Source organism: Podarcis filfolensis (genome assembly GCF_964270895.1).
Source record: "Podarcis filfolensis genome assembly, chromosome: 14".
Taxonomy (NCBI): domain Eukaryota; kingdom Metazoa; phylum Chordata; class Lepidosauria; order Squamata; family Lacertidae; genus Podarcis; species Podarcis filfolensis.
In genome coordinates this window covers 45,935,649-45,963,118 of record NC_139616.1, presented here as the reverse complement: position 1 = coordinate 45,963,118, position 27,470 = coordinate 45,935,649, and the positions used below count along the sequence as shown (strand labels likewise).

Below are 27,470 nucleotides of genomic sequence, written 5' to 3'. Positions count from 1 at the left end.
TTTCCCTACTGAAAGTGCAAAGTCTCACACTTACTTTTGGGGTGTAAGGGATAAGCATTTCCTAAGTAAAAGCTTTTAACAGCTGCCACGCATGAACTGCTGGTTTCTTGCTCTTTGTTGGTGAAGTGACCTTAAAGCACTGCTCCCCTTGGTCTCCTCCCAAGGTCTGACTCACCTCATCACCATGGATTTGCATCAAAAGGAAATCCAGGGCTTCTTCAATGTCCCGGTTGACAACCTGAGAGCGTCTCCGTTTTTGCTACAGTACATTCAAGAAGAGGTGAGCAAAGTCGTGTCATTTCATTCCAAGCCAGGTGGATTGGGTACTGAAAAACAGGCCCATCCATCCAATCGTACGCTAGGCTGGCAAGATGTTCTTGATGTCACCGCAGTCCAGATGAGGACCAAAAATGAGGGTTTTTTTTGGGGGGGAGCAGTTAAGAACATGAGCTTACAACTAACAGTCCATTGTCACTGTCATTATACCACTTAGGACTTGTAATATCTTGCTGCTGACTCTTACAGAAATGTTCCTAAGCCCTGTCCTCCCTGGGCAGGGCAAACTCATAAAAGGGGAAAAGTTTGTTGGGGGAAAAGGGGAAACAGTGTTTTTGCTTCTGTGTTGGGAATTAAAAAAATTAACAACATCACAAGAATCAGATCAGACCAAAGGCACACACAGCCCATTTCATGTGTTTGTTTGTTTTTTCAGATTCCAGACTATAGAAATGCTGTGATCGTGGCCAAATCTCCGGCATCTGCAAAGAGGTGGGTGGGTAGTCCAAAACCATGTTACTGTATAGCATCAACTATCTTCTTTTAACACCTGAAGTTTGACTCTAGATAGGGGTCAATATCATAATAATTTGCAAGGCTGGGCAGCGGGTCTTGGCTGCGAACCAAGTTCTCTGCATTTCTGCTTATTAAACTAATGCCGGAGCCAGCAGCTGTTCTGGACCAGTGGGCACTTTTCCAATTTTGAGAGAGTGCCAGTCACAAAATAGCTGCCATATTTCCTGGGGGTGGGGAGTCCTTTAGTGAAACTGAACAGTGGGCGATTATCAGGACTGCAAAGTATATACACAAAGTGTCAAATGTGGTGACAGTAATAATAATACAACAAAACAACAACACCACAAACTGGCTTATAAGTATAAAACCAAATTTACTAGAATAATAGCTAGAATAGAGATAGACTGTTAACCATTCAAACAACAAACATACTAAGGTGCCATGTGCAAAACAAAGCCTGGAGATACTGTAAACATGGAGTGGATAATTATACAACTCTATCTTAACAAGTTACATGTGCGGTAAACGTTATACAGACTGGATAAATGAACCGTTCAACAAGTAGCGTAAGTCCACTCACAGATCGGCAACCCCGTGCCACCACAATGGCAAGGGTAGCACACTGGAGAGTATGAAAAAGTTTTTCAAAGCTGTTTTTCAAAGATTGAACTGGATGAGATGTTCTTCAGTGGGTCTTGAGTTGGAAACACAAAGCCGTATGCATGGATCAGTCACGGGAAGGCAAATCAAAGCCACCACCCTGGTGAGAATAACAAAAGTGGGCAAAAGGAGACCTGTTCTCCAGATATATTACAGGTTTTGCTACACGCTTCATCAGTCCGAAAAGCCAGTCATACGAAACGGTTTGCTCAGGAAGCATTTCACAGAGCACATCCTTAAACCAATGGTGCCGACTCCCACCGGCTTAGGTGTCTTTGAGAGGGGATGGGATAAATTCATGGAGGGTGAGGTTGTCCACAGCTGCTAGTCAGGGTGGTTAGATGCCGCCTCCAGGTTCCGTGCACCATGCCTCTTAAGTTACCAGTTGTTGGAGAATTGGCACCAGGAGTGAGCTGTTGTCCTCAGGTCCCCATTTGTGATCTTCCCAGAGGCGCCCAGTTGGCCACTGCAGGGAATGGGGATTCTGGACTAGATACATGAGGTGACTTGTGATCTGTGTTCACAACAAACAACCATAATAAGAGCCTGTTTTGTCAAGCTAATGGCCCATCTAGCATCCTCTTCTCCCAGTGGCCAAAGCTGCCATTGTGGGAAGCCCACAAACAGGGTGGATAAAAATCAATGTTCTTTTATTTAAAAAAAAAAAACAACCCAATTTTTTTTATTTAAATCATATTTTTAAAATAAAATGCTTTTGGAGGAAAAATCTTCCTAAAGATTTTCTGTTATAGTTACATTATAGTCCAAAGGCTATACATCAGCAAATAAGGATTTGTTTTAAGTTTTTTCCAGTGTGCTAAAACTCAGTCTAAGTTTTTTTAAATAAAAAACCACATCAGTTAACAAACATGGATACATATGCTATAATGTTATTGGTTTAGTTAAATAAATTTTTTAAATTGTTATTAAGGATATGATTGTTTTTCTCCTCCTAATAAAGTACAGCAGAAAAGTTATCCAAATACAGTTAACTTATTAAACCTCACAATAATTTCATAATGATCTGTCTATGTATTTCTAATAGTATAACCAAATCATTAATTTTTGACGTAACTGTAAAAACTACACTGAAAATATATTATTCCAAAAATGAAACCTTCCTCTGGTTGTAAATATTAAGATTATACCAGCAAGAATGAGTCTTTCGGGGGGGGGGAATGATTTAAATCAAGTCTTACTGACTAGTGATTTAAATCGTGATTTAAATCAATTTGATTTAAATCAAATCCACCATTCCCACAAGCAAGACCTGAGGGCACCAGTGCTCTCCCCCAGGCGTAGTACAGTGGTACCTCGGGTTGCATAAGCTTCAGGTTACAGACTCTGCTAACCCAGAAATAGTGCTTCAGGTTAAGAACTTTGCTTCAGGATGAGAACAGAAATCATGCTCCGGTGGCAGCGGGAGGCCCCATTAGCTAAAGTGGTGGTTCAGGTTAAGAACAGTTTCAGGTTAAGAATGGACCTCCGGAACGAATTAAGTACTGCACCCGAGGTATCACTGTACCTCCGACAGTGGAGGCAGAGCTTGGCAGTTATGGCTCGTAGCCACTGAGAGCTCTCTCCATGAATCTGCCCAGTTCTCTTTTAAAGGCATCTGGGTTGGTGGCCATCACTGCCCCCTGTGGGAGAAGCGCCACAGTTTAACTATGCGCTGCGTGAAGGTGGTCTTTCTTTCGTCCTCCCTGAATCTTCCAACATCCAGCTTCTTTGGATGCAAAGGCAGCAGTGGGGATCGATGGTTCCATGAACCCTGTTGGCATTTATTTATTACTTGCACCTTAGGAACTAGACCGGTGGTTTCTCAAACTTGGGTCCCCGAGCTGTTGTCGGACTACAACTCTCACCATCCCTGACCACTGGTCCTGCTAGCTAGGGATGACGGGAGTTGTAGTCCAACACCAGGTTAGGAAATGCTGAACTAGATCAATTTGGCACCAACTTGCCCTGATCATCTGTCAGCCTAACACTCTTGGGAGAGGGCTGCCTTGCCTGCCTTCCTTCCCTCCTGTGCTTGTATGGCTGTTTCTCTGCCGTCCTTTGCATTGGGGACAGACGTGTTTTCTAACGTCCTTGCCCCTTGTCCACAGGGCTCAGTCGTTTGCAGAGCGCTTGAGACTGGGGATCGCAGTGATACACGGGGAGGCTCAAGATGCAGAGTCCGACCTGGTGGACGGCCGCCATTCGCCCCCGACGGCTAAAAGTGCAGCTGCCATTCACCCTAGTTTAGAGATACCCAGTAAGTAAACTCGCGTGAGAGGAGGTTGGGGTGGGTGTCCTTAAAAGGAGACGGGCATTCACAGTGAGCATCTTCCTCTCTTGTAAAGTCATATCCACACCATACAATTTAACCACGACTCGCCCCCTCCCATGCAAAATAAAGAATCTTGGGAACTGTAGATCATCAAGGGTCCTGGGAGTTGTAAGCTACAGTTCCCAGGATTCCTTGGGGGAAGCCACGTGCTTTAAATGCTGTGGATGTAGCCTGAGTTACGGGGTTTGGACAGGTGTTTGCTGCAAGTTCTGGTGGAAAATCCCTTGCCCCTTCCCTGTTATGCTTGAGACTTTGCATTTAAAGTCTTTCTCTTTCTGGTTATGGAAAACTTGGGCCTGTTTCATGCCCCCTGTTGTTGTTGGATGGTACCATGATTTGCAGCGTTTGGCATCATCTTTGACCCATGCCAAGCCCTCTTGTGTCTCTTAGTGTAGTGTGCCACAAAACAGGGTACATTTGTAATGCAGCCGGATGAAATGTGCTTTTGATTCCCGCCCCCCCAATCCTCTTGCTCAAAACTGTGAAAAAACTGCAGTGAACGTATGAGTAAAACTCAGTGCCCCTTCTTGTATCACTAGAGGGCAAGCAGATACAAGCAAGCAAGGCTCTCCCACTAGACTAGCAAGGAGGGACACCGGTGGTGCTGTGGTCTAAACCACTGAGCCTCTTGGGCTTGCCGATCAGAAAGTTGGCAGTTCAAATCCCCATGACAGGGTGAGCTCCCGTTGCTCTGTCCCAGCTCCTGCCAACCTAGCAGTTCGAAAGCACACCAGTGAAAGTAGATAAATAGGTACCACTGTGGCGGGAAGGTAAATGGCGTTTCCATGCGTTCTGGCACTCATCACGGTGTTCCTTTGCACCAGAAACGGTTTAGTCCTGCTGGCCACATGACCTGGAAAGCTGTCTGCAGTGATGTTGGATAGAAATTAAGTGGTTTCCAACTGTAATGCTTTAAGAGAATATGAAAAAAGGGTTATAAATAGGTAAAAATCTAATGGTAAGGATTTGCTGAACCAACAATTTGAAGTGGAATACAAAGAAGGGAGGTATGAGGAGGTCCGGGAAACAAGCTAAAGGAAAATAAGCAATGGAAAATCTGTGTGTTTTTAACTATTTTTATTTTGTATTTTTGTTATTTTTTCATTTTTATTGTAATACTTTAAAAAATCTTAATAAATATCTTATAAAAAAAAAAAAGGAAAGCTGTCTGCAGACAAACGCCAGCTCCCTCGGCCTGAAAGCGAGATGAGTGTCGCAACCCCATAGTCGCCTTTGACTGGACTTAACTGTCCAAGGGTCCTTTACCTTTTACCTGGTGTAGCCCATCCACACTGTGCCCCCTGAACATCTCTTGTGATCTTCTCCCATACTGCTGAAAGCCTCTCATTCATTCCTATGGAGAAAATGGGTTGTGTTGTATTTTGGTGCTGCTGGTGGTAGTGAAATCAGCCCTCTGTCCTTGACAGTGGATGGCTTGGCTTCCTATGGTGGGGATTCCTGCAACGGGGAAGCCGCATGTCTCCATTGAGACTGGACAGGTCTTACTGGAGGGCCCTTCCTGCCTCCTCAGATACCCTGCCTGTCACAGTGATAGGCATTTTAAGATGCTCCACCTATAGCATGGGTAGGCAAACTAAGGCCCGGGGGCCGGATCCAGCCCAATCACCTCCTAAATCCGGCCCACGGACGGTCTGAGAATCAGCGTGTTTTTACATGAGTAGACCGTGTCCTTTTATTTAAAATGTATGTCTGGGTTGTTTGTGGGGCCTGCCTGGTGTTTTTACATGAGTAAGAATGTGTGCTTTTATTTAAAATGCATCTCTGGGTTATTTGTGGGGTATAGGAATTCATTCATTTCCCCCCAAAAAATATAGTCCGCCCCCCCAAAAAGGTGTGAGGGACAGGTGGACTGGCCCACTGCTGGAAAAGTTTGCTGGCCCCTGACATATAGGGAGCTCCTGGCCTTGCAGATCCTGCCGGATTCCCAGCTCCTCTCATCCCTGAACCTTCAGGCCCTGCGTGCTGGGAGTCTGCCAATAGGCGGAGGACCACAGGACCCCCACCCCGGCTAAACACAATCATGGGTGGCACTTGCTTTATGGAGCTTGTGATTCCATAAAGCCTTTTGTGCAGTGCGCGCTCTCTCTCGCTCCCCTAATGGTTTTGCTGTAGGGGTTGTTGATGTCAGCAAGAACAGCTTTTGGTGTGACCAGCAGGGGTCGCTGCTGTCAGTAGGAAGTGAAACCTGGCCTGGTTTGCTGGAGTCACGATGAGTGGGGAAAGCATCTACCGAGAGAACACCCTGTAACTAAGAGGAATGCTAAAAGGCGGGAGGTCTACTGCAACATTATAAGACTCCTTTCTTTCTCCCCTTTTTAAACAGTGTTGATTCCAAAAGAGAAACCTCCCATCACAGTTGTCGGAGATGTGGGCGGAAGGATAGCCATCATCGTGGTATGTAGCTGCCTTAATGCAGCAACCTTTAGATTCTGAATTGCCTTTTAGTGTTTGAGAACGTCACGTGGAAAGATGCTGTCAAGATGCACATGTGTTTGTGTGTCCCCCAAATCAATTTAAAAAATAAAAACCTGGTCCACGGTATACTGCCACCATCTACTGTCTTACGAGGCAGCAGGGGTCCACGTTCAGGGACCTGCCTTCCAGGGATTTCTGCAACACCTGCAGTCCCCCGGTAGAAAAGCAGGAGGGGAAGGGAACTCTGTGTCTGTAGCCTTAGTGATCCAAGCTGACCTAGAATCAGGATTGTAGAGTTGGAAGGGACCCCAAGGGTCATCTAGAACAACCCCCACCTAAATCAGCCACAACAGGTGACTATCTAACCTCTGCTTAAAAACCTTCAAGGAGGGAAAGTCTACTACCTTCCAAAAGAGTCCATTCCACTGTCGAACAGCTCTTACTGTCAGAAAGTTCTTCCTGATGTTTAGTTGGAATCTCCTTTCTTGTAATTTGAATCTGATAATTCACACCTATTATTATTATTATTATTATTGCATTTACACCCCACTTTTCCACCAAGGAGCTCAAGGTGGCGTAAACATTTCTCTCCCCCCCCCCCAATTTTATTCTTCCAGCAACCCTCACTCATTAGGCCTGAAAGTGTGTGACTGGCCCAAGGCATAGCTGTCAACATTTCCCTTTTTTAAAGGGAAATTCCCTTATTCTGAATAGGATTCCTCGCAAGAAAAGGGAAAAGTTGACAGCTGTGGCCCAAGGTCACCCAGTGAGCTTTCACAGCTGAGTGGGAATTCGAACTCTGGTCTCCCAAGTCCTAGTCCAGCACTCTAACCACTATGCCACACTGGCACTTACAGCAGCAAGATTTATTTCAACTAATAAGAGACAGCAGAGGAGGTACTGGAACACAGTGCAAAAAAATATGATTTCCAAGAAGTAAGAGAGATTGTAAAAGTTCAGGAACGTTTGAATTACAGAACCAGCACGCACTGAAAATAAGAAAGGCTTGGCTAGCTAAAGTTACAGTACCCCTTTCCTACCAACCTCAACTCCCCTCCCCGACACAACACGGTTCGAAAATCAGGCACCCGCAGTTAGCAGGAGAGGAAGGCGAGGGCAACGAACAAGGAAGTAAAAAATGTTTCAGACCCTTTTGCATGGAGACAGCCCACATGTTATTCCACAACCGAATGCATGGGCAGACAAACCAGACTCCCTAGAACTAGTCTGGAGATGAAAGCCTGGGACGGGCCCAGCTGCAGAATATTGCCAATTAAGAATGGGCGGGTGTTCTTGGGAACTCTAATGCCAGCCTCAAGATAAGGGCTGTAACTCATCAAGCAGCTGATAGTGATTACATGAGACGCTAAATTCCCAGGCTGCCCTAGATCTTCCAAAGAACCCCAGCTTCAGTACCATTTATTCTCTTAAACCAGGAGGGGGGAATGCAATTCTAGTCAGTTGTCCTTGCTGGCTCACAGACACTTTGGGGAGTCATTCACGTGGTATGGCTGCAGTTTTTGACGCCTCCTTCCCAGCCAGGGTCACTCAGATGAAGAAAGATCCTAAGGCAGGCATGGCCAAACTTGGCCCTCCAGCTGTTTTGGGACTACAACTCCCATCATCCCTAGCTTACAGGACCAGTGGTCAAGGATGATGGGAGTTGTAGTCCCAAAACAGCTGGAGGGCCACGTTTGGCCACCATTGTCCTAATGGGCCTTATATATTCTTCAAGGGGGAATTGGGACTCAAATCCGTAATTATTGCTTCTGTCCATGGCCCAAACTCCCGCCAATGGAGGTTTTTAGTGTGTACTTTTTCCCTTTGGGAGAAATTTAAGGAGGGTGAGGTCTTGACTGGCAGTGATCTTAAGTGGCTGGGGAAACCCAGCCAGATGGGTGGGGTATAAATTATTATTATTATTATTAGTCACCTTGTGAGGGTTTGGCACCTGTAGTAGTTCCAGTTCCGTCAATTGAAGCAGTCAAGTGGGCACGTGGGGGGAGGGAAAGGCGAGCTCAGAAGTAAAGTGGTCCCAGCTTGTTAAGGGCATTCTATACTAATACACGATGACTGTGATTTGTGGCATCTGCATTTCGCAAGGAAATCCAGCAATCTGAAGCTGAACGTGCCACTCAGCTTCATGGCGCGCAGCCTATGCTAATACTGTGCTGCTGTTGCACTGGAGTTTTTAAATGGCCTCTTGCCTTACTGTGTCACCTGCTTGCAGGTAATTGGGTTCAAGGTGCCGCTGAGTAAATCTGGGTCACATTTATCAGGTTTGGCTGCCGAGACTGAAGAGTTGCTCCTCGTGAGCACACCAGACTGCTCTGAATTAGAAGGAGCACTTCCCCGGCTTTTAATGGGAAGCTGAAATTCCAGCCATTGATTCCAATTGCATTGCGTTCCTGATTCAGATCAAAAGGCTTCCAGTAGGGGGAGGAGACTAGTATTTGCTTTTAACAAGCAAGCAAGCTCTTCTTTTTCTTCTTCTTTTAACTTAATCTTACTACTCCAGTTCAGTCTTCCGGTTTGTTTAAAGTTAACACGTTTTCAACAACATTAAAGTGGCTAATGATTATTCTCCACCCCTGTGGTTATTAGCTGAGCTGTTCATCCAGTTCTTGCATCAGATAACAAACTCCAGCGATGGCTGCTTTTACTGACAGAGGCAACCTTCATATCCCTTGCCGCATGGGAATGGAGAGGCTGCGGAATAATGCAGCAAAACAGCTGTTGAAAGATTTGTGCGCTGGCTGGAGGATTTAGTTTTCCTAGGAAGGGTGGACTTTTAAGATGCTGGTAGGGAGAGATTAGAGTATATCTGGTGAAAGGAATAAATAACCTTTGCAGTTGAAGGCCTGGTTCTTCCAGATGTTTTGGACCACACTTCTCATCATTCCTGACTGTTGGCCTTGCTAGCTGGGGCTGATGGGAGTTGTAGTCCAAAAAATACATTGAGTTTGCCAGATTGGGGAAGGCTGAGCGCTCTGTTTCCATTATCACGTTTGCAAGTGTGAAAAGCAAATCCATTATGTACCTCATTACGCTTCACAAAATCAAAACACTTTGGGCCTGTGGGAACGCATATATCCCCGCTATGTCTCGCTGTGACCTGCTTGGTTAGAGAAATTGTCTACAGTGGTTTGTCATTTGGGACCTGGCGGCTGTTATCGCTGGAAATGCTTTGCAATATACAAATATGTTCTTTCTTTGTTTAGCCGAAGCCATTTCAAAAGATAAAATACATCAAACAGAATAAAATATATTCCACAGTTAAAATAATTATTAAAACCAAGTGTTTTGTCAGATAAGGGTTTGCTTCCCTGGAGAATTTAAACTTTCCATCCCTACAAACTTTCTCTTTAAAATTGTCGCTCAAGACAAAACAGGCCACTTTTCAGAGGTGTAGGTGGACCTGTCCCCAAACTGAAAGTTAAATATCCAATCGATCTCCCTACTGGGAGATTCAAATCTTTGAACAAGGCTGCTCTTAAGTCCTTGTGGATTGGGCAAAACCAGTGAGTAGCAGGGTAAATATTCTACATGGGCAAGCTTTCTATTCATAAGGGATCCAACAAGAGCATCCTGCAGCAATGGCAGGGAGCATAGACTGGAGCCACAGAGCTGTAAAGGCTGTTTTCCATTTGTAATGCTAGTTAGTACGGGTGAGGAGTCTGAATGGGCAGTTTGGAATGCTAAGAGGCACATTTGGACGGACGGACAGAAGTGCGATCAGCACAAAAATCATGCTTTAAAATGGAAGAAAAGCTCGTGGTGTTGCTATTAATACATCTAGCCCTTAACAACTTGGGACCAGTTTACCTATTAGATCGCCTTAACCTACATGTAGCCACTCCACTGTTTCATTCTGTGGAATTGGCACTGCTGCAAGTGCCGCATAATACCCGTTCCACATTGGTAAGAAATCAAATCATTTTGTGTGGCAGTACCTACACTTGGGAACTCCCTGCCTATTGATATCAAGCAGGCAGCTTCTCTGTACTTTTTGTTGGCGCCTGCTAAAATCTTCCTTGTTTAGACGACCCTGGCCAAACGTTTAGAAAGTCGAAGTAATTTTAATCTGTTTTAGTACTGTAACTTTTGAATGTTTTAAAGCACGGTTGTAAACTCTTATTGTTTTATCTTAAGGATTATTTTTTGGGGGGGGTTGCAACCAAGCAATGTCTGATAAATCAGTGATGTGTTCCCTCTCTCCCTGCTTCACACTTGGGGCATCGGGGTAGGGCACTGGCGGAGGAATGGGGGGAGCGCATCACCCCTGGCACCATTGGGGAGGGGGGTACCATTGTGGCTGCCCCTCCGACATGTGCCACGCCCCCGTGGGCGCCACACCACGCCCCCAGGACGTGCGCCACACCCCACGGGACACATGCTAGCGACACCCCTGCCTGCTCTCCGCCCCTGGTGCTGGAGCATGCAGCTTCGCCACTGGGGTAGGAGAAAGAAAAAAGTTTGCATTTAATGCCCCACCCACTTCCTTCTGGCCCCACCCACCAGTGGCATGTGGCCCCCAGAATATTGCCCAGAAGGAAATCTGGCCCTTAAAAAATGGTTCCTCCCTCCTCTCTTCAGCAAAGAGGGGGGCAATCAGTAGTGGCCTGTAAGTGGCTCCAGAGGCCTTCCACTTCGTTGAGGCAACACTGATAATCCTCTTTCATATCCTCTTGGCCAGGACGACATAATAGACGACGTAGACAGCTTCCTGGCTGCTGCTGAGACGCTCAAAGAGAGAGGCGCCTACAAGATTTTTGTCATGGCCACCCATGGCCTCCTTTCCTCGGATGCCCCCCGGTTGATAGAGGAGTCTGCAATCGACGAGGTAAGCAAGCAGAATGGGCTCGTTTTTCCCAAAATGGCAGTGTGTGTCTATGGATGCTAACTTTGCAAGCTGGGTGAGCCGTAGATCGAGAGGGTCTGACTTGGATTCTGTGGTCACAAAGCTCCAGAAACTACCCGTATTTTTTTCCTGGGAACAGTGTGTGTGGGACTTTCGCGTTTAGTGTGGGATGAGGCGCTTGAGACAGCGGCTCTTGCTTGCGAAAATGACAGTGTGAGGGGATCTTGCAAGAGGCTTCCAAAGCTGGGGGCCTTAGAAAAAACTGCCGACATTTGCCTCGCGCAAGTGAGGTGGTGAATTGGGGGGGCATTTTTGTGCCCCTCTGAAAATGGCAGAATTTAGCATTTTTAAGCCAGTTTACACACAGAGAGAGATCAAAAAAGGAGCATCAAGGTAACTTAAAAACCACCAATAAAAGCATACTGATAGAACCAGCCGAGATCTATGGATTATTGTGAGCCGCCCTGAGGTCTACGGATGAAGGGCTGTATACACATTTAACAAGTACAGTGGTACCTCGGGTTAAGTACTTAATTCGTTCCGGAGGTCCGTACTTAACCTGAAACTGTACTTAACCTGAAGCACTACTTTAGCTAATGGGGCCTCCTGCTGCCGCCGCGCTGGAGGGTTAAGTCCAGTCAAAGGTGACTATGGGGTGTGGCGCTCATCTCGCTTTCAGGTCGAGGGAGCTGGCGTTTGCCCGCAGACAGCTTTCTGGGTCATGTGGCCAGCATGACTAAACTGCTTCTGGCGCAACAGAACACAGTGACGGAAACCAGAGCACACGTAAACGCTGTTTACCTTCCTGCTGCAGTGGTACCCATTAATCTGCTTGCACTGGTGTGCTTTCGAACTGCCAGCAACAAGCTACAAGGAAGATGTACCTCTCTCTCTTTTGCAGCTTTGTTTAGAAGTGATCCCAAGGTGTTTGTGGCTGCGACTCTTCCTGCCACCTTCTTAATTTCCAACCTCCCCCCTCACTCTCTTTGCCTCTCTTCCCAGGTTGTGGTCACCAATACAATTCCTCACGAGATCCAAAAGCTCCAGTGCCCCAAAATTAAGACTGTGGACATCAGCATGATCCTTTCGGAGGCCATCCGCAGAATCCACAACGGGGAGTCCATGTCGTACCTTTTCAGGAATATAGGCCTGGATGACTGACTGGTTCCTTGGAAGGCTTGGAGGAGGAGGAGGAGGAGAAGAGGAAAAATATTTTCAGGGGCCAAACTGGACATCTACACAGAAAACCGAGCTGTGAAGCATCGTGGCTTAAACTTTGTCCTTCAATGGAACCCACTTTGTTTAGTTTCTTCCCTTCCCCATGACTTAAATTTAGTAGATGAAATTTCCAGAACTTTTTTCTTCTTTTTTTGCAAAAAGACTTTTACTGGGAAAAAGAACAAAAATCTAGTCTCTGTTACATTTAGCTGCACTGTTGGTTAAGGACACGGTCCTTTTTGAGAAGTTCTTGAGCCTCCTTGAAATGCATTGGGGGCTGTGCAGGAGAACACCCTGCATCTCTTGAGGGTTTGGGTGACCAGGGGGCCCAACTGCGTTGTTTTGAAAGAGAAGCCCTATCTCCCTGGGCAATGACTCCCCAGGCGTGGGATTCTCCTGGTGAGAGACCCGCAGGGCCTGTTCCCATAGAACAGGTTATCCTTGTCTGCCTGTAAGCGAAAACTAGCCTTGCGCCCTGTGGGAGTCAGAGTACACGGAAATGGCAGTCGTGGGTTCGAACAACAGCATGCTCAGTCTCCTGCCTCTCCTGGTCATTTCAATGAGGTTCACGCAGGAGAACTTCCTGGGAGATGGAGCTCTAAGGGTACAAGTTCGCACGCACACACACACGCACCTCTACCTTGGAGAAAAGGGGCATGGTTCCTACGTGTTCACATTCCTTTCCACCCCGAATCAGCTTGCTTGCAAGTGCTTTGAAGGGTTAATTACATACGATTCTTTTATCTTTTTCTTTTTAATATATAAAAAAAGCTACTGTATAAAGTTCGCATCTGACAAGCCAAAAAAGAAAAAAAAAAGTTGTACTGTTGTACGCAGTTCAGTGACATTTTTTGTAGAAGTGCTTTTATAGGAAAAGCATATGGAGTATGCACTGGTATTTATTTTCTGCAATGAGAAGAATAAATGACTTTGTTTTTGTGTGAGCTTCTTAGGAAATATTTGTTCGGCGGTTGTGCTCTTTTTGTCAGCGGAACAATATTCCGGGTGATGAGTGTGTGTGTGCCAACAGCTTCCTACGCTCCTTCAGTCTCCCCCTCTCCAAAAAAATAGCTTGTTTTGACATTTTTGCAAGGTTTTCCCCACCTTGCAAAAGGGCAGCAGTTAGCTTCAGTGGGCTTCATCTCACCCTTCTGGAATCTTTTTAGCCTTGCTTGCAAACTTCCATTCCCACACCTCCTAATATGCTGTTCAACTGGGCACTCTGCAGAAACAAACCTCTTTAAACCAGCTCACACATCAGCAACACTGACATGCGAAATTCCCACCTCGAGAGTGTCAGGTTGGAATTTGATATCTCTTCAGCTGCCCCTGCGTTGAATGCAGAACAGGCTTCAGGAACAGCGTTCCTGGGTTAGGCTTTAACGGAAGCTGCTCATTAAACAATGCCCGCTAGCTAACGAAAAGGCTGACACATTAACAAAAGAGTGTCAATGTTTAGGAGGAAGGGCGGACAAGCTGGCCTGTGAGAGGACAGACATTTGAAGGGAGAATTGCACAAAAATGTCAAGGTGCAAGTTCTGCCAAGCGGGGACATGTGGAGCGGGGGGTGGGTAGGATGGGGAGAAACTTGATTCAGTTAGCATTTAAAGGCAAAATCCATCAAATCCACCTTTTCTAAAAAACGATGTAGGAACTGAAACACAGCTATCCTTCAACATTCGCCCTTCTCTGAATTTTGCAGCGCACTTCACCAGCCAAAATATGCTTAAAAACCCACATTTTAGTGAATGTGTCCTACAAAAATGCTATATATCATGGGAAATTGCTTTGTGTGAATTGGGGGAAATTGCACGCCAAAATGCATACTAGGAGAAATTTGACCTAGAACGTTGATGAGTTTCATGAGGAAGTCACAGATGTGCTTAAGACTGAGCTTAAGACTGGAAAAATGAGAAACTGAAAACGACAAGATCCACCCATCCCTGGACAATCATGTATGGGTCAAATACCTTTAGCTGAATAGTCCTGTTGGTTTCATGTTGGATTTATGTGACATAGACCCACAGTCCCCTCCAGTGTTTCCCATTATCCCAACATAACCGAGAAAGCGTCACTGTTTTGCCCTGGCAGGGTTTGTCTGTGGCTGTGGCCTTAGGAGGGATCAGAGATGTTTCCTTTAGTTCTGCAGGGGCACATGGTTCAGAAGGGCGCACCTTGGCATTTTGAAGAATGATCCTAAAACACCCGAGTGTGAGCAGGTCATGCAGCCCCGGGGCCCCTCAGTCATGGGGGGAAAGGTGGGGCGCGTGTCCTGAGCCATGCACATTGGTTTGGGGTTTTTTTGCAACGTCCACGCAACTTCGTCAGAACAAAAATGCCAGCCAGCATTCAAATTTGCAAATTTAGCGGCCCACTCCCCCTGTAGCTCTGATTAACCCTCAGTTCATTTGTATCCGCTGAGAAAGGGGGCAGACTCTGCCCCAGGGCCAAGACGGCTCACCCGCATGTACTGCTTCTCGAATCACAAACGGCCTCCCCCCAGGCTGTTTAATGATCAATTCCTTGACTCTTGAAAGCAGCTGGCCTCTCTCTATTTGTTCCTGGCTCCAGGCGCGATGTCCGCAGAAGACTTTCCTCCGGCTGAAATGCCCACTCCTTCGCCCCACTTCAGCGTTACTGATGTGATCGTCGTCGTGGCGTATTTCCTTTTGAATTTGGCAGTGGGGATATGGGTAAGGTGGGCAAATCTTTAATCGGTTTAACGGCCCGATCGACTATGCAACGGCTTCAGTTGACCAATGGGACTGAGCATTCGGGGGATGCCAGCTTTTTAAAAGATGCAGTTTGGATTCTGCTGCCTGGGCACAGGACATGCTCAGCCGTATTGGGCTGTTTTCTCCCCCCCTTAGCCCCCCCCGAATTCGTTTGCATTTCTGCAAATCTAGATGCTCTGCTGAACCGGCCGATATCTCCCCGTTGCACGTAACTGGTGCCATTTTGACTGAATGCTCACGCCTGAATGTCAGAAATTAGAGGGAATATTATTATGGTTATTATTACCCATTCTGCATCTGAAAACAAAGTAAGATTCTAGTCATCATGGTTTTCAATAAAGGGTGAAATTAAATAGGAATCTGCTTTTGCACCGAGGCAGAACATTGGTCCATCTAGTTGGGTGTTGTTTGCAACAGATTCCAACAATCTTTTGCTGAGGTTTCGAACCCCAGGCCTAGGCGGCTAAATCCGACCCTCTAAGCCCCCTCTCAGCTGGCTGCACCTCTGCTTTGCACCCTCCTTTGGTGTCTGTCTCAAAAATGTCTGCCTGGAATAATTATTATCATCTTTCTGTATCAGAATTTTGCTTATTGCCTGCCCTACGGCCAAAGGTCCCAGAGTGGATCACAGCAATTTAAAACACAACTTTTTAGGAACCAGCTGTAGCTTGCAAAGAGTTTCATCTTCAATCCATGGCATCTAGGGCTAGGAATGCACCCCCCCCCCGGCCCACTCTGAATTCCCGGAGAGCTGCTGCCATTCAGTGTAAACAATATAGAGTTAGATGGGCCAATGTTCAGACTAGGAGTGGGGCTGCTTCCTATGTTCAAAACGAGAAGAGGGTGGGTCTGAAAAGTACACAGCCCAACTGTGAAAGACCAGGAAAAAGAGGCGTATCTTCAGAGTATGATGCGAACCATATAGGGAAGGAGTCAGGCATGCCTCTGTGGGGAGGGATTTCCACAATTTAGGGGCTGCCACAGAGAAGGCCCTGTACCCGGCCACCCCCTACCCAACTTCTGAGGGTGGTGGAAATATGAAGAGGGTGCCCTCTGCCGATCTAAAAACCCAGGAGACTCTATAGCAGCCTTTCTCAACCTGTGGGTCCCCAGATGTTGTTGAACTACAACTCCCATCATCCCTAGCTAGCAAGGCCAGAGCTCAGGGATGATGGGAGTTGTAGTCCAACAACATCTGGGGACCCACAGGTTGAGAACCACTGCTCTATAGGGAAGGAGGTGGTCTTTCTGATACTTGGGGGCTATATTGTGGGGCAGGAGGAAATCTCTGTCCGGTTTCCACGCTCTAGGCACAGTTTGTCTGTCACTCACCCCCTGCTTAGTCATCTTTTTGCCTGTCCAGTCTTCCTGCAGGGCAAACAGAAACACTTTAAGTGGATACTTCCTGGCTGGGAGGAACATAGTCTGGTGGCCGGTAAGTAGACGCAACTGCCTGTTTGATTTTGGGACTCCACAAGGTTTCATCCAAGCCTCACAGAGGGCGGTGACTTACATGCATTGTTGGAAAAAGAGCAAGCGTCGTTCCTCCTCCCTCCCCCCCAAAATAGGGCAGAAGAACATGCAGATCTGCATAAAATTTGCACATGCTAATTTATATTTCTAGATGTATGTTTAGAAAGTCACTTTCGTGCAAAGCAGACCCACTGGAAATAATAGCTCTAAGTGACTCGCGTGCATTAATTTCAGTGGGTCTACTCAGAGTAGGACTACCGCTGGGTACAAGCCAACTAGGTAAAGGTAAAGGTACCCCTGACTGTTAGGTCCAGTCGTGGACGACTCTGGGGTTGCGTCTCGCTCTATAGGCTGAGGGAGCCGGCGTTTGTCTGCAGACAGCTTCCGGGTCATGTGGCCAGCATGACTAAGCCGCTTCTGGCAAACCAGAGCAGCGCACTGAAACGCCGTTTACCTTCCCGCCGGAGCGGTACCTATTTATCTACTTGCACTTTGACGTGCTTTCGAACTGCTAGGTTGGCAGGAGCAGGGACTGAGCAACGGGAGCTCACTCCGTCGTGGGGATTCGAACCGCCGACCTTCCGATCATCAAGCGCTAGGCTCTGTGGTTTAGACCACAGCGCCATCCGCATCTCACAAGCCAACTGCTGCAGTACTAATGCCAATACCATGCAGTTGTTAGTTGGAGTGTCGGACTGGGACCTGAGAGACCAGAGTTAAAATCCCCACTTGGCCGTGGGCCAGTCCCTGCCTCTTGGCGTAACCTACCTCGCAAGGTTGTTGTGGGGGATTAAATGACAACGGGAAGAGTTGGAAGGAACCACAAGGGTCGTACATACCAAGTGGCTGCGATGCAGGAATCTTTTGCCCAACGTGGGAATTGAACCCACGACCCGAAGATGAAGAGACTAATGCTTTACCAACTGAGAGATCCTTGGAGGAAAAGAAGTGGTATATAAATACAGTGATACCTCTGGTTACGTACTTAAATCGTTCCAGAGGTCCGTTCTTAACCTGAAACTGTTCTTAACCTGAAGCACCACTTTAGCTAATGCGGCCTCCTGCTGCTGCCGCGCTGCCTGATTTCTGTTCTTATCCTGAAGCAAAGTTCTTAACCTGAAGCACTATTTCTGGGTTAGCGGAGTATGTAACCTGAAGCGTATGTAACCTGAAGCGTATGTAACCCGAGGTATCACTACAATAAATGAATGGAGCAGGTGATCTGTGTTCCTGCTCAGTCAGGGCCATGTTTACCTGGGGGTACAAATTCTGGGGGGTGCCTGGTGCCTGCCGCTGAAGCCCCCTAAGCTCTTAACTATCTACCTGTTATGAAGTAATAAATAATTTTGATCAAGCTAGAAAAACAAAATACATATATACTTAGGTATTACCGAAATGTATACCTACTGTTTCACTAAAGGACTTTCGACTTTGTGCGCTCATTTACCAAAGACGTGCTGCGCCAGCGGTGGCGCCTGTCATTCACAACGGCAGCGCTTGTCAGACTCAATGACGGCGCCTGTCATTCTCAACAGCGCTGTTCACGCGAAATTAACAAAATTTGTGGGCGCTGGGCAGATCTTTGCACCCCGGTGGCGCATATGCGAAAGACGGCCCTACGCTCAGTCCAAACTCTTCTCTGTCCTCTTTCTTTCCGGCACCCGCTTAAAACATTTTTGTTTCACAAGCCTATCGAGAAGTTACACGAATTTTCATTTTAGCTACTGCTGCTTTGGGAGACAGGTTTAAATACCTGATTTTTAACTCTTTCCAATCAATAATTTTAATGCTTTATTGTTATTTTTTGTAATTTGCTTAGGGTTTTTGCAGTTCGTTTGGTATAATAATAATAATAATAATAATAATAATAATAATAATAATATTGGCTGCTTTTGCCTGCAGATCGGCGCCTCACTCTTTGCCAGCAGCGAAGGATCGAGCCTTTTCATCGGACTGGCCGGCACGGCGGCCGCAGGAGGAGTAGCAGTGGCCGGCTTCGAATGGAACGTGAGTAGTGCTGGATTTACGTATAAGCTAAACAAGCTATAGCTTAGGGCTCCACTTTCTTAGGGGCCCCCAAAAAAATTTCAAGGAAAAAAACCCCTGGATGTACATTTCCAAAATATAAGATAAAAAACAAATAAAATAAAACCTACATACAGTTAGAGCTTAATAATGATTTCACTATTAATATACTTCTTAATTGTGTTTCACTATTAATATACTACCAGTGATGAAGAAACTGAAATTGACCAATTCTATGAAGACTTACGGGATGCAGGTGGCGCTGTGGGTTAAACCACAGAGCCTAGGGCTTGCTGATCAGAAGGTTGGTGGTTCGAATCCCCGTGACGGGGTGAGCTCCTGTTGCTCGCTCCCTGCTCCTGCCAACATAGCAGTTCGAAAGCATGAAGTGCAAATAGATAAATAGGTACCGCTCCGGTGGGAAGGTAAATGGCGTTTCCGTGTGCTGCTCTGGTTTCTCCAGAAGCAGTGTAGTCATGCTGGCCACATGACCCGGAAGCTGTACGCCGGCTCCCTCGGCTAATAAAGCGAGATGAGCGCCGCAACCCCAGAGTTGTTTGTGTCTGGACCTAGTGGTCAGGGGTCCCTTTACCTTTACCTTTATGAAGACTTACAACACCTTCTAGAAATGACACCAAAGAAGGATGTTCTTCTAATTATAGGGGATTGGAATGCTAAAGAAGGGAGTCAAGAGACAAAAGGAACAACTGGATGGTTGAACCACTTTGGAAATTTCAGCTAGTGGTTATGTCCGAAGCACAAATCCCTTTTCTTTTACATATATGCACCGATGTGTAGGACCACACTTAAGTGTTTTTATATCTCTTTCCAGGCCACCTTTGTGCTTCTGGCGTTAGCCTGGGTGTTTGTTCCTGTCTACATCTCTTCAGGGGTAAGTTGGGAACCGGGTTTGGTCCTGTCCTTTGGTGTGTGGCCTTCCTGCACCGCCAACAGCTGCTTTTTACAACCTCTCCCATACCGATTCAGTGCTGCCTACCAAGGTGGCTGAGGATCACGGCCTTCTCTGTACTTGGCAATTCAAATAGTAATAATAAATATCTCCCAAGGCTCCTGGGTGAAAAGCCACCACAATTTATTTTAATGTGATTCTAATGCTGTCTTTTACGTTGCTGTAACCTGCCCCGGGGACTGTCAGATAATAAACGGCTCGACTCCCCAGTGAGGCAGGTTTTCCACATTTCTGCAAGAGCTTGTCACCATGAAAATTCACCCGTGTTTTAGTGCAAATACCTTTTTGTTCATACAATCCAATTTTGGTCATACAATCCAATTGGGAAATTGGGAAAGGTTGTGGAAGGTGGATATCAGTTCCACAGCCTGTTATACTGTAAAAGAGAACACGATTTTACTGCTGGTACCTCACTGGAAAAATTGGCTAAGATTTACAAAAAGCAGTCAAACTTATGCTGGAGATGTAAGAGGGAGGTGGGAACCTTTTATCACACATGGTGGGGATGTAAAATTGTAAGGAAATTTTGGAACGAGGTATATGAGGAGCTGAAAAAATTATTCAAGATTTCATTTGCCAAAAAGCCAGAGGCTTTTTTTGTTAGGCCTGATATCAAATGACGTTCCCAGAGATAAGAAAAATGTATTCCTTTACCCATCATCTGCCCCCCCCACTAATACAGGCATTCTTATCCACACTTTTCGCTAAGATGTACTTTTTCGTGCACATTATTTGGCTGGAGAACTGCAGCGCAAAATTCAGAGAAGCGCAAATTATGCCGTGTTTTGGTTTGCATGCAAAGTGTAAATTGGGCTAGGCTCACGTTAAAATCTGAACGGAGCTGGTATTTTCCCCACCCCGAATAATAACACTGGCGTTTGATTCTTTCCCTTCCTTTCCCTTCCTCCGATCAGATTGTCACCATGCCAGAATACCTCCAGAAGCGTTTTGGCGGGGAGAGAATCCGGATATACCTTTCATCCCTGTCTCTCCTGCTTTCAATCTTCACCAAGATATCGGTGAGTGGCTGCTAGCCAGAGAAATAATGCCCTCAAATACAGCAGAGTGGGGGCAAAAATATAAATAAAACCAATAAATGAAGTAGACAACCGTTCTGGGGTGTTTAAACCTCTCTGCCCTGCCCAGCCCCACAGGCAGATGCCAATTGTTGTTGTTTAGTCGTTTAGTCGTGTCCGACTCTTCATGACCCCATGGACCAGAGCACGCCAGGCCCTCCTGTCTTCCACTGCCTCCCGCAGTTTGGTCAGACTCATGTTGGTAGCTTCGAGAACACTGTCCAACCATCTCGTCCTCTGTCGTCCCCTTCTCCTTGTGCCCTCCATCTTTCCCAACATCAGGGTCTTTTCCAGGGAGTCTTCTCTTCTCATGAGGTGGCCAAAGTATTGGAGCCTCAGCTTCACGATCTGTCCTTCCAGTGAGCACTCAGGGCTAATTTCCATAAGAATGGGTGCGTTTGATCTTCTTGCAGTCCACGGGACTCTCTTGAGTCTCCTCCAGCACCATAATTCAAAAGCATCCATTCTTCGGCGATCAGCCTTCTTTATGGTCCAGCTCTCACTTCCATACATCACTACCGGTAAAACCATAGCTTTAACTATACGGACCTTTGTTGGCAAGGTGATGCCAATTACCCGATGCAAAATTGGGGACGGGGCAATAGCCTCTATTTAGCAAATCCACACAGATTTGCTGAGGAAGTGGGGGGAGAAGAAGGTGTGTAGAATGTGTGTGGGGGCACCCCTGGCTTGCGACCCCCCCCCAAAAGTTTGTTCAAGGGCCATTGTGGCCCCTGGGATAAAAAAAGAGATTAGCCTCCTGTGTTTTTAAATGGCTTGGTAACCCAGTCGGTAAAGCATGAGATGCTTAATCTCAGGGTTTTGGGTTCAAGAGCCAACTTTGGGCAGAAGATTTCTGCATTGCAAGGGGTTGGACTAGAGGGCCTTTGCGGGCCCTTCAAACATTGTGATTCTGTGGTTTGAAATTATATTTAACTGATTACTGTTTTGATGTGCGTTTGGACGCTGCTTTTGGAATAGCGCTTTTTTTAGAAAGCGGACTAGGAAACTTAGACTAAAAAAATAAAATAAACATGGATCCCAGGTGTCCATATTGCAAGGTAGAGAAATGACCTCTGCCTGTGACCTTCACCAATGGCTCACTGGGGCCTAATCTGACCAACCTATCGCGGATGATGGTTCAGACGTCATACAACTCTCTCGTCAGCAGGAGGCGCTGTTGGTCAAGTTGCTGTTCCGACCCAGAGCTTCCTGTGGCCTGTTTTCTTTTGCTGAATATTATTCTGCCTCCGTCTGTTTGACACCGGCACACCCTTGCTTGTTTCCCAGAAAAGCCTTTGGGCATCAGATCTGTGCTCCAAGAGGAGGCTTAAATATACGAAGCATGATCCAGCTGAAATTAAGCCCTTTTACATCCCATTGAGTTAAGGGTTGAAGTGCACGCTTAACTTTCCTTGTCGAAACCAGTGGGAATTAAACGAGCGTAATGTTTCTTTATAGGCCAATTTTAAAAGCAATAAACTTCAGCTGAGTCATGTTGTTATGGGGGCAATTATTGCTGTTTGGAATAAGTATATATAATGAATGACCTTATTATCTTGTATAATATGGTACAAGGAGGGGAGGCTGATTAATGGCTACTGGCGCGTGATGGCTTTTTCAAACCTCCAGCCTCAGAGGCAGTCTACCTCGGAATCCCACTTAATAGATCGGATGAGGAAAGAGATTCAGCCATTGGACTTAGATCCTTACCTCCCCTCCCACTCCCAAGGGGCCAGCTTTGAAAGCTGGTTAGTGCTGTTTACCTGCCAGTCACATGACATTACAGTGAAGTCAGGTGACCCGTTTCCCTTTACCTATGCAGTTTGAAATCTAATCGCACTGTGCTTTGCTAGCGCTGACGATCAGTTGGTCATTGGCAGGGCTTGGGGAAGTGGCCGGGCGTTCCAGGTGTCGATGAACAGCTGAGCTGATTGACAGCACCTCCTTGCGGCCAGCTTAATGGTGTAGATAGGAAATGCCACTGTGGGGGTTCCTTGGACCAAACTGGGGAGAAGAATTTACGGTGTAAGAAGGTCACAGCAAGAGGTTCTGAGGGACACAGCAGGTATAATTAATTAGTTGTAAAGTGACTGAGTGTCTTGATCGCACCGCATCTAATAAGGTACTTCCTGGGAGGAAGTGTTTAATTGGGAAGAGGAAGGCTAATTAGATTGCTGAGAAGATCTGAATGGAGAACCAGGTTCTCAACAACCAGGTTGGTTCCCTAAGTGGACACAGGGCCCAGTCCAAGGACTGAATCCTCCTTGTCTGGTAATAGCATTTGTCACCTCTGTGTAGCTCTTGCTCAGGAGTCAGAATAAATGTGGGCATACCAAAAGCTCGCATATCTAAGCTAACAGCCCGAGTGGCTCATTTAAAAATTATTATTATTATTATTATTATCATTATTAATGTTTCTGCATTCCTCAATCTTGGCTCCAGGCCAAATTGGCAAAGCAGTGTAAAAGGCTGTGACCAGATGAATCCTTGTTTATTTATTACAGTGGTACCTCAGGTTACAGACGCTTCAGGTTACAGACTCCGCTAGCCCAGAAATAGTACCTCGGGTTAAGAACTTTGCTTCAGGATGAGAACAGAAATCGCGTGGCAGTGCGGCAGCAGTGGGGGCCCCCATTAGCTAAAGTGGTGCTTCAGGTTAAGAACAGTTTCAGGTTAAGAACGGACCTCCAGAACGAATTAAGCTCTTAACCCGAGGTACCACTGTATTACATTTATATACCACCATTATCTTCCAAGGATCTCAAGGTGGTGTACATGGTTCTCCTCCTCCCCATTTCATCCTCATGACAACCTGTGAGGCAAGACATGCTAAGAGATGGCGACTGCCCCAAGGTGAGCTCCATGGCTGAGTGGGGATTTGAACCCTGATCTCCCAGGTCCTGGTCCGACACTCTCACCCAGGCACCCCCAAACTTGGCCCTCCAGATGTTTTGGGAGTACAACTCCCATCATCCCTGACCACTGGTCCTGTTAGCTAGGGATGATGGGTGTTGTAGTCCCAAAACATCTGGAGGGCCGAGTTTGGGGGTGCCTGCTATAACCATTAAGACACATTGTCTCGTGTGAGAGGTGTGGCCTGGAGGGAAAGTGACCAAGGAGAGGTGGAGCCTGGGGAGAAATATAAGTGCAAAGTGTAGAGGCCGACAAGGGTCATATTTGGCCCCTGGCCCTGAGTTTCCATAGGGACGCGGGTGGCGCTGTGGGTTAAACCACAGAGCCTAGGACTTGCCGACCAGAAGGTCGCGGTTCGAATCCCTGCGACAGGGTGAGCTCCCGTTGCTTGGTCCCTGCTCCTGCCAACCTAGCAGTTCAAAAGCACGTCAAAGTGCAAGTAGATAAATAGGAATCGCTCCGACGGGAAGGTAAACGGCATTTCCGTGCGCTGCTCTGGTTCGCCAGAAGTGGCTTAGTCATGCTGGCCACATGACCTGGAAGCTGTACGCCGGCTCCCTTGGCCAATAAAGCGAGATGAGCGCTGCAACCCCAGAGTCGGTCACGACTGGACCTAATGGTCAGGGGTCCCTTTACCTTTACCTTTACCTGAGTTTCCACGCCCCTGTTTAATGTGTGAAACAACACATTTAAAAAAGCTCTGAACTATCCACCTTCATCCCTTTGCTGCTGTAGATTCTTGCAAAGCGCATTCAAACTTCTGTTGTTATCTTGGGCTCCCCCGTCACACCTAGGTGTGACTTCCAGACTCCCGTCCATTGTTATCCCCACGCCCCTCGTTGGCCCTGCCTGGGATCTTTCTCGGTTCCCCAAAAGGACATGCCGTCTTGCGGCCGCCTTGCAAAGGCTGGTCCCTATTCTTTAATTGCATTGCAACAGCTCTCTGAGTCACTCCCTATTCAGCCACGGAGTGACTGGTCCGGTCCGGGAGATTAAGCCAGCATCTCACCCCCTTCACGGGAGATTTGGATAATCTTTGTTGACAGCGAGTTATTGAGATGAATGTCTGCAGACACGCGGGATGGTGTGAAGAGGTGGGGCAATTTATTCAGGCCAGGTATTTTGCTGACGCTAAGCACCTGCAGAGGTCAGGTGCTTGGGAGGCAGCTGGGAGAAATGGGCCCAAGCCAACGGGAGAGGCTTTTCCAGGCATGGAGACGGTCAGGGTTAATAGAGGGGTGAGATGTTCCTTTGGGTATCCTTGTCCCTATAGAGCAGGGAAGGGAGACCTGTGGCTGTCCAAATATTGTTGGACTCCAGTTTTAAAATGCCCCATCAATAGGGTTGTCAGGTTGGGAGTTTCCCAGATCCTGAGCATATCCTCCAACTTTTCTCTGATGAAAATAAAGACATCCTGTTCCATAATAATAATAATAATAATAATAATAATAATAATAATAATAATATTTATACCCCGCCCATCTGACTGGGTTGCTGCCCCAGCCACTCTGGGCGGCTTCCTACATATATAAAAACACAACAAACTATTAAATATTTAGAAAAACTTCCCTACACTGGGCTGCCTTCAAATATCTTCTAAAGGTTGTATAGTTATTTATCTCCTTGGCTCAGGGGTCGCATAACTCCATACCCTCCAACATTTATCCAATGTAAATAGGGACATCCTAACGGAAAGCGGGGGATGCGGGTGGCGCTGTGGGTTAAACCACAGAGCCTAGGGCTTGCCGATCAGAAAGTTGGCGGTTTGAATCCCCATACCAGGGTGAGCTCCCGTTGCTCGGTGCCAGCTCCTGCCCACCTAGCAGTTTGAATGCATGTCAAAGTGCAAGTAGATAAATAGGTACCACTCTGGTGGGAAGGTAAACAGCATTTCCGTGCACTGCTCTGGTTCGCCAGAAGCGGCTTAGTCATGCTGGCCACATGACCCGGAAGCTGTACGCCGGCTCCCTCGGCCAATGAAGCGAGATGAGTGCCGCAACCCCAGAGTCGGCCACAACTGGAGCTAATGGTCAAGGGTCCCTTTACCTTTACTTTTACCTATAAAGGAAAGCAGGACATTCTGGGATCAAATCAGAAACTGGGACGGCTTCTGTAAATCTGGGATTGTCCCTGGAAAATAAGGACATTTGAAGGGTCTGAGTTTTCAGGGCCCAGACCTGGGAGAAACCCCCAGGGAAGTCATGGGGAGGGAGACAGGCGCTGGCCGAAGGGTTAACCAAGTGAGCTTCATGGCTGAGTGGGGATTTGAACCCAGGCCCAATTCCAGCACCTCTCAGCCTCGCTTACAGAGAGGCAGAGCTGGAGAGTTTTTAGTATTATCCCGATAAGACAGGGAATTGGAACACTGCATGCTTTGATTTAAAAGTCTTCCTTTGGAGCAGTTCAAGGATAACTTTCCTGGAAAGGATGGGTAAAAATCTCGCCCCACCTTAGAAATCTTGCTTCTGTTGCCAGCCCCAAATAAGTGTAAGGTTTTCACTGACGAACGCAAGCAACTGATGTTCCTCCTCCCGGGAGCTGTTGAGACGGACTTCAAAGGCTTTTTATAGCTGCTGTTTTTCTTTTATGAATGGGCCAGGCCTGCTTCTCCTTCTCCCCCTCGATTTATTTTCAAAACGAGGCTGTTGTTGTGCTGAGAAGCCATCTTAACAAGCTCCCTCGCCTGTCTGTCCCTGCCGAACTATACGAGAGGAAGCTGGAGGGGCCGTGTTTTGGTATTCCAAGAAGAGGAATGATGATGGTTTCTTTAATGGGATGCAGATGGCTGCCAACACCTTAAACATCCTCCGCCCTCTCTAAGTAATTATGAAAGCTTTGCTTTCACCTGCCATTGCAGCTTGCCAAATTCGACTCTTGTCAAGCAGGGGGAAAGGGCGAGAGGGATGTGTCTCAGGGAATAGAGACCCCCTGGTGCTCCAGAGATTGAGGGACTCCAACTCCCATCAGACCCAGCTAGCATGGCCAATGGCCTGGGATGATGGGAGTTGTAGTCTAGCAACTCCAGGAGGGCTGCCTGAGGGAGTTGGGCTTTCGACAAAGCAGGGGAGATGGGACTTCTGCTTTGCATCTCTCCTGTCTGGTGAAATGGCATACTTAGGAACGATCCATGAACACTGCAGATCCATGGGCTCCACGATCACTGCAGATGGTGACAGCAGTCGCGAAATTGAAAGACGCCTGCTTCTTGGGAGAAAAGCAATGACAAACCTCGACAGCATCTTAAAAAGCAGAGACATCACCTTGCCGACAAAGGTCCATATAGTTAAAGCTATGGTTTTCCCAGTAGTGATGTATGGAAGTGAGAGCTGGACCATAAAGAAGGCTGATCGCCGAAGAATGGATGCTTTTGAATTATGGTGCTGGAGGAGAGTCCCATGGACTGCGAGAAGATCAAACCTATCCATTCTGAAGGAAATCAGGCCTGAGTGCTCGCTGGAAGGACAGATCGTGAAGCTGAGGCTCCAGTATTTTGGCCACCTCATGAGAAGAGAAGACTCCCTGGAAAAGACCCTGATGTTGGGAAAGATGGAGGGCACAAGGAGAAGGGGACGACAGAGGATGAGATGGTTGGACAGTGTTCTCGAAGCTACAAACATGCGTCTGACCAGACTGCGGGGGGCAGTGGAAGACAGAAGTGCCTGGCGTGCTCTGGTCCATGGGGTCACGAAGAGTCGGACACGACTAAACGACTAAACAACAAAAGGAACGATCCTGAGTGTGGCATGGTAACCCCGGTGACCGAAGTGGGGAGTAGGGTCTCCACATGGTCCCTTGAAGCTCTTGGAAATCTGTCTCCACAAGTCTCTGTTCAACAATTGATTTGGCACCCTTTTGGTCCACGGTGAAGCTGAACCTCCAGCTGTTGCTTTCTGAAATGAAGCAATGGCTCTCTCACACAGGAAACTATATGCAACACTGGCAAGCATGCTTTAATAGGGCGTTGGAGAGGGTCACA

General features: G+C 47.0%; 3 protein-coding genes across 9 annotated transcripts in view; 2 read left to right on the top strand and 1 right to left on the bottom strand.

Moving 5' to 3' along the window:
• Positions 1-13,238, top strand: part of PRPSAP2 (phosphoribosyl pyrophosphate synthetase associated protein 2) — a 30,710-nt gene extending 17,472 nt beyond the window's left edge. For all 7 annotated transcript variants that reach the window (XM_083585833.1, XM_083585835.1, XM_083585834.1 and 4 more), the window contains 6 exons: positions 165-280; positions 713-768; positions 3,561-3,709; positions 6,129-6,199; positions 10,917-11,063; positions 12,084-13,238. In XM_083585833.1, the coding sequence (XP_083441959.1) occupies positions 165-280; positions 713-768; positions 3,561-3,709; positions 6,129-6,199; positions 10,917-11,063; positions 12,084-12,242 (698 nt within the window). In that variant the 3' untranslated portion in view covers positions 12,243-13,238. The remainder of the gene's footprint in view (positions 1-164; positions 281-712; positions 769-3,560; positions 3,710-6,128; positions 6,200-10,916; positions 11,064-12,083) is intronic.
• The window catches only part of SHMT1 (serine hydroxymethyltransferase 1), a 329,147-nt gene that overhangs the window by 50,811 nt on the left and 250,866 nt on the right, over positions 1-27,470 (bottom strand). The window lies entirely within an intron of this gene.
• The window catches only part of SLC5A10 (solute carrier family 5 member 10), a 102,734-nt gene continuing 89,482 nt past the window's right edge, over positions 14,219-27,470 (top strand). The window contains exons 1-5 of the mRNA XM_083585974.1: positions 14,219-14,992; positions 16,398-16,469; positions 18,410-18,514; positions 19,365-19,424; positions 20,417-20,521. Coding sequence (XP_083442100.1) covers positions 14,876-14,992; positions 16,398-16,469; positions 18,410-18,514; positions 19,365-19,424; positions 20,417-20,521 — 459 coding nt within the window. The 5' untranslated portion in view covers positions 14,219-14,875. The remainder of the gene's footprint in view (positions 14,993-16,397; positions 16,470-18,409; positions 18,515-19,364; positions 19,425-20,416; positions 20,522-27,470) is intronic.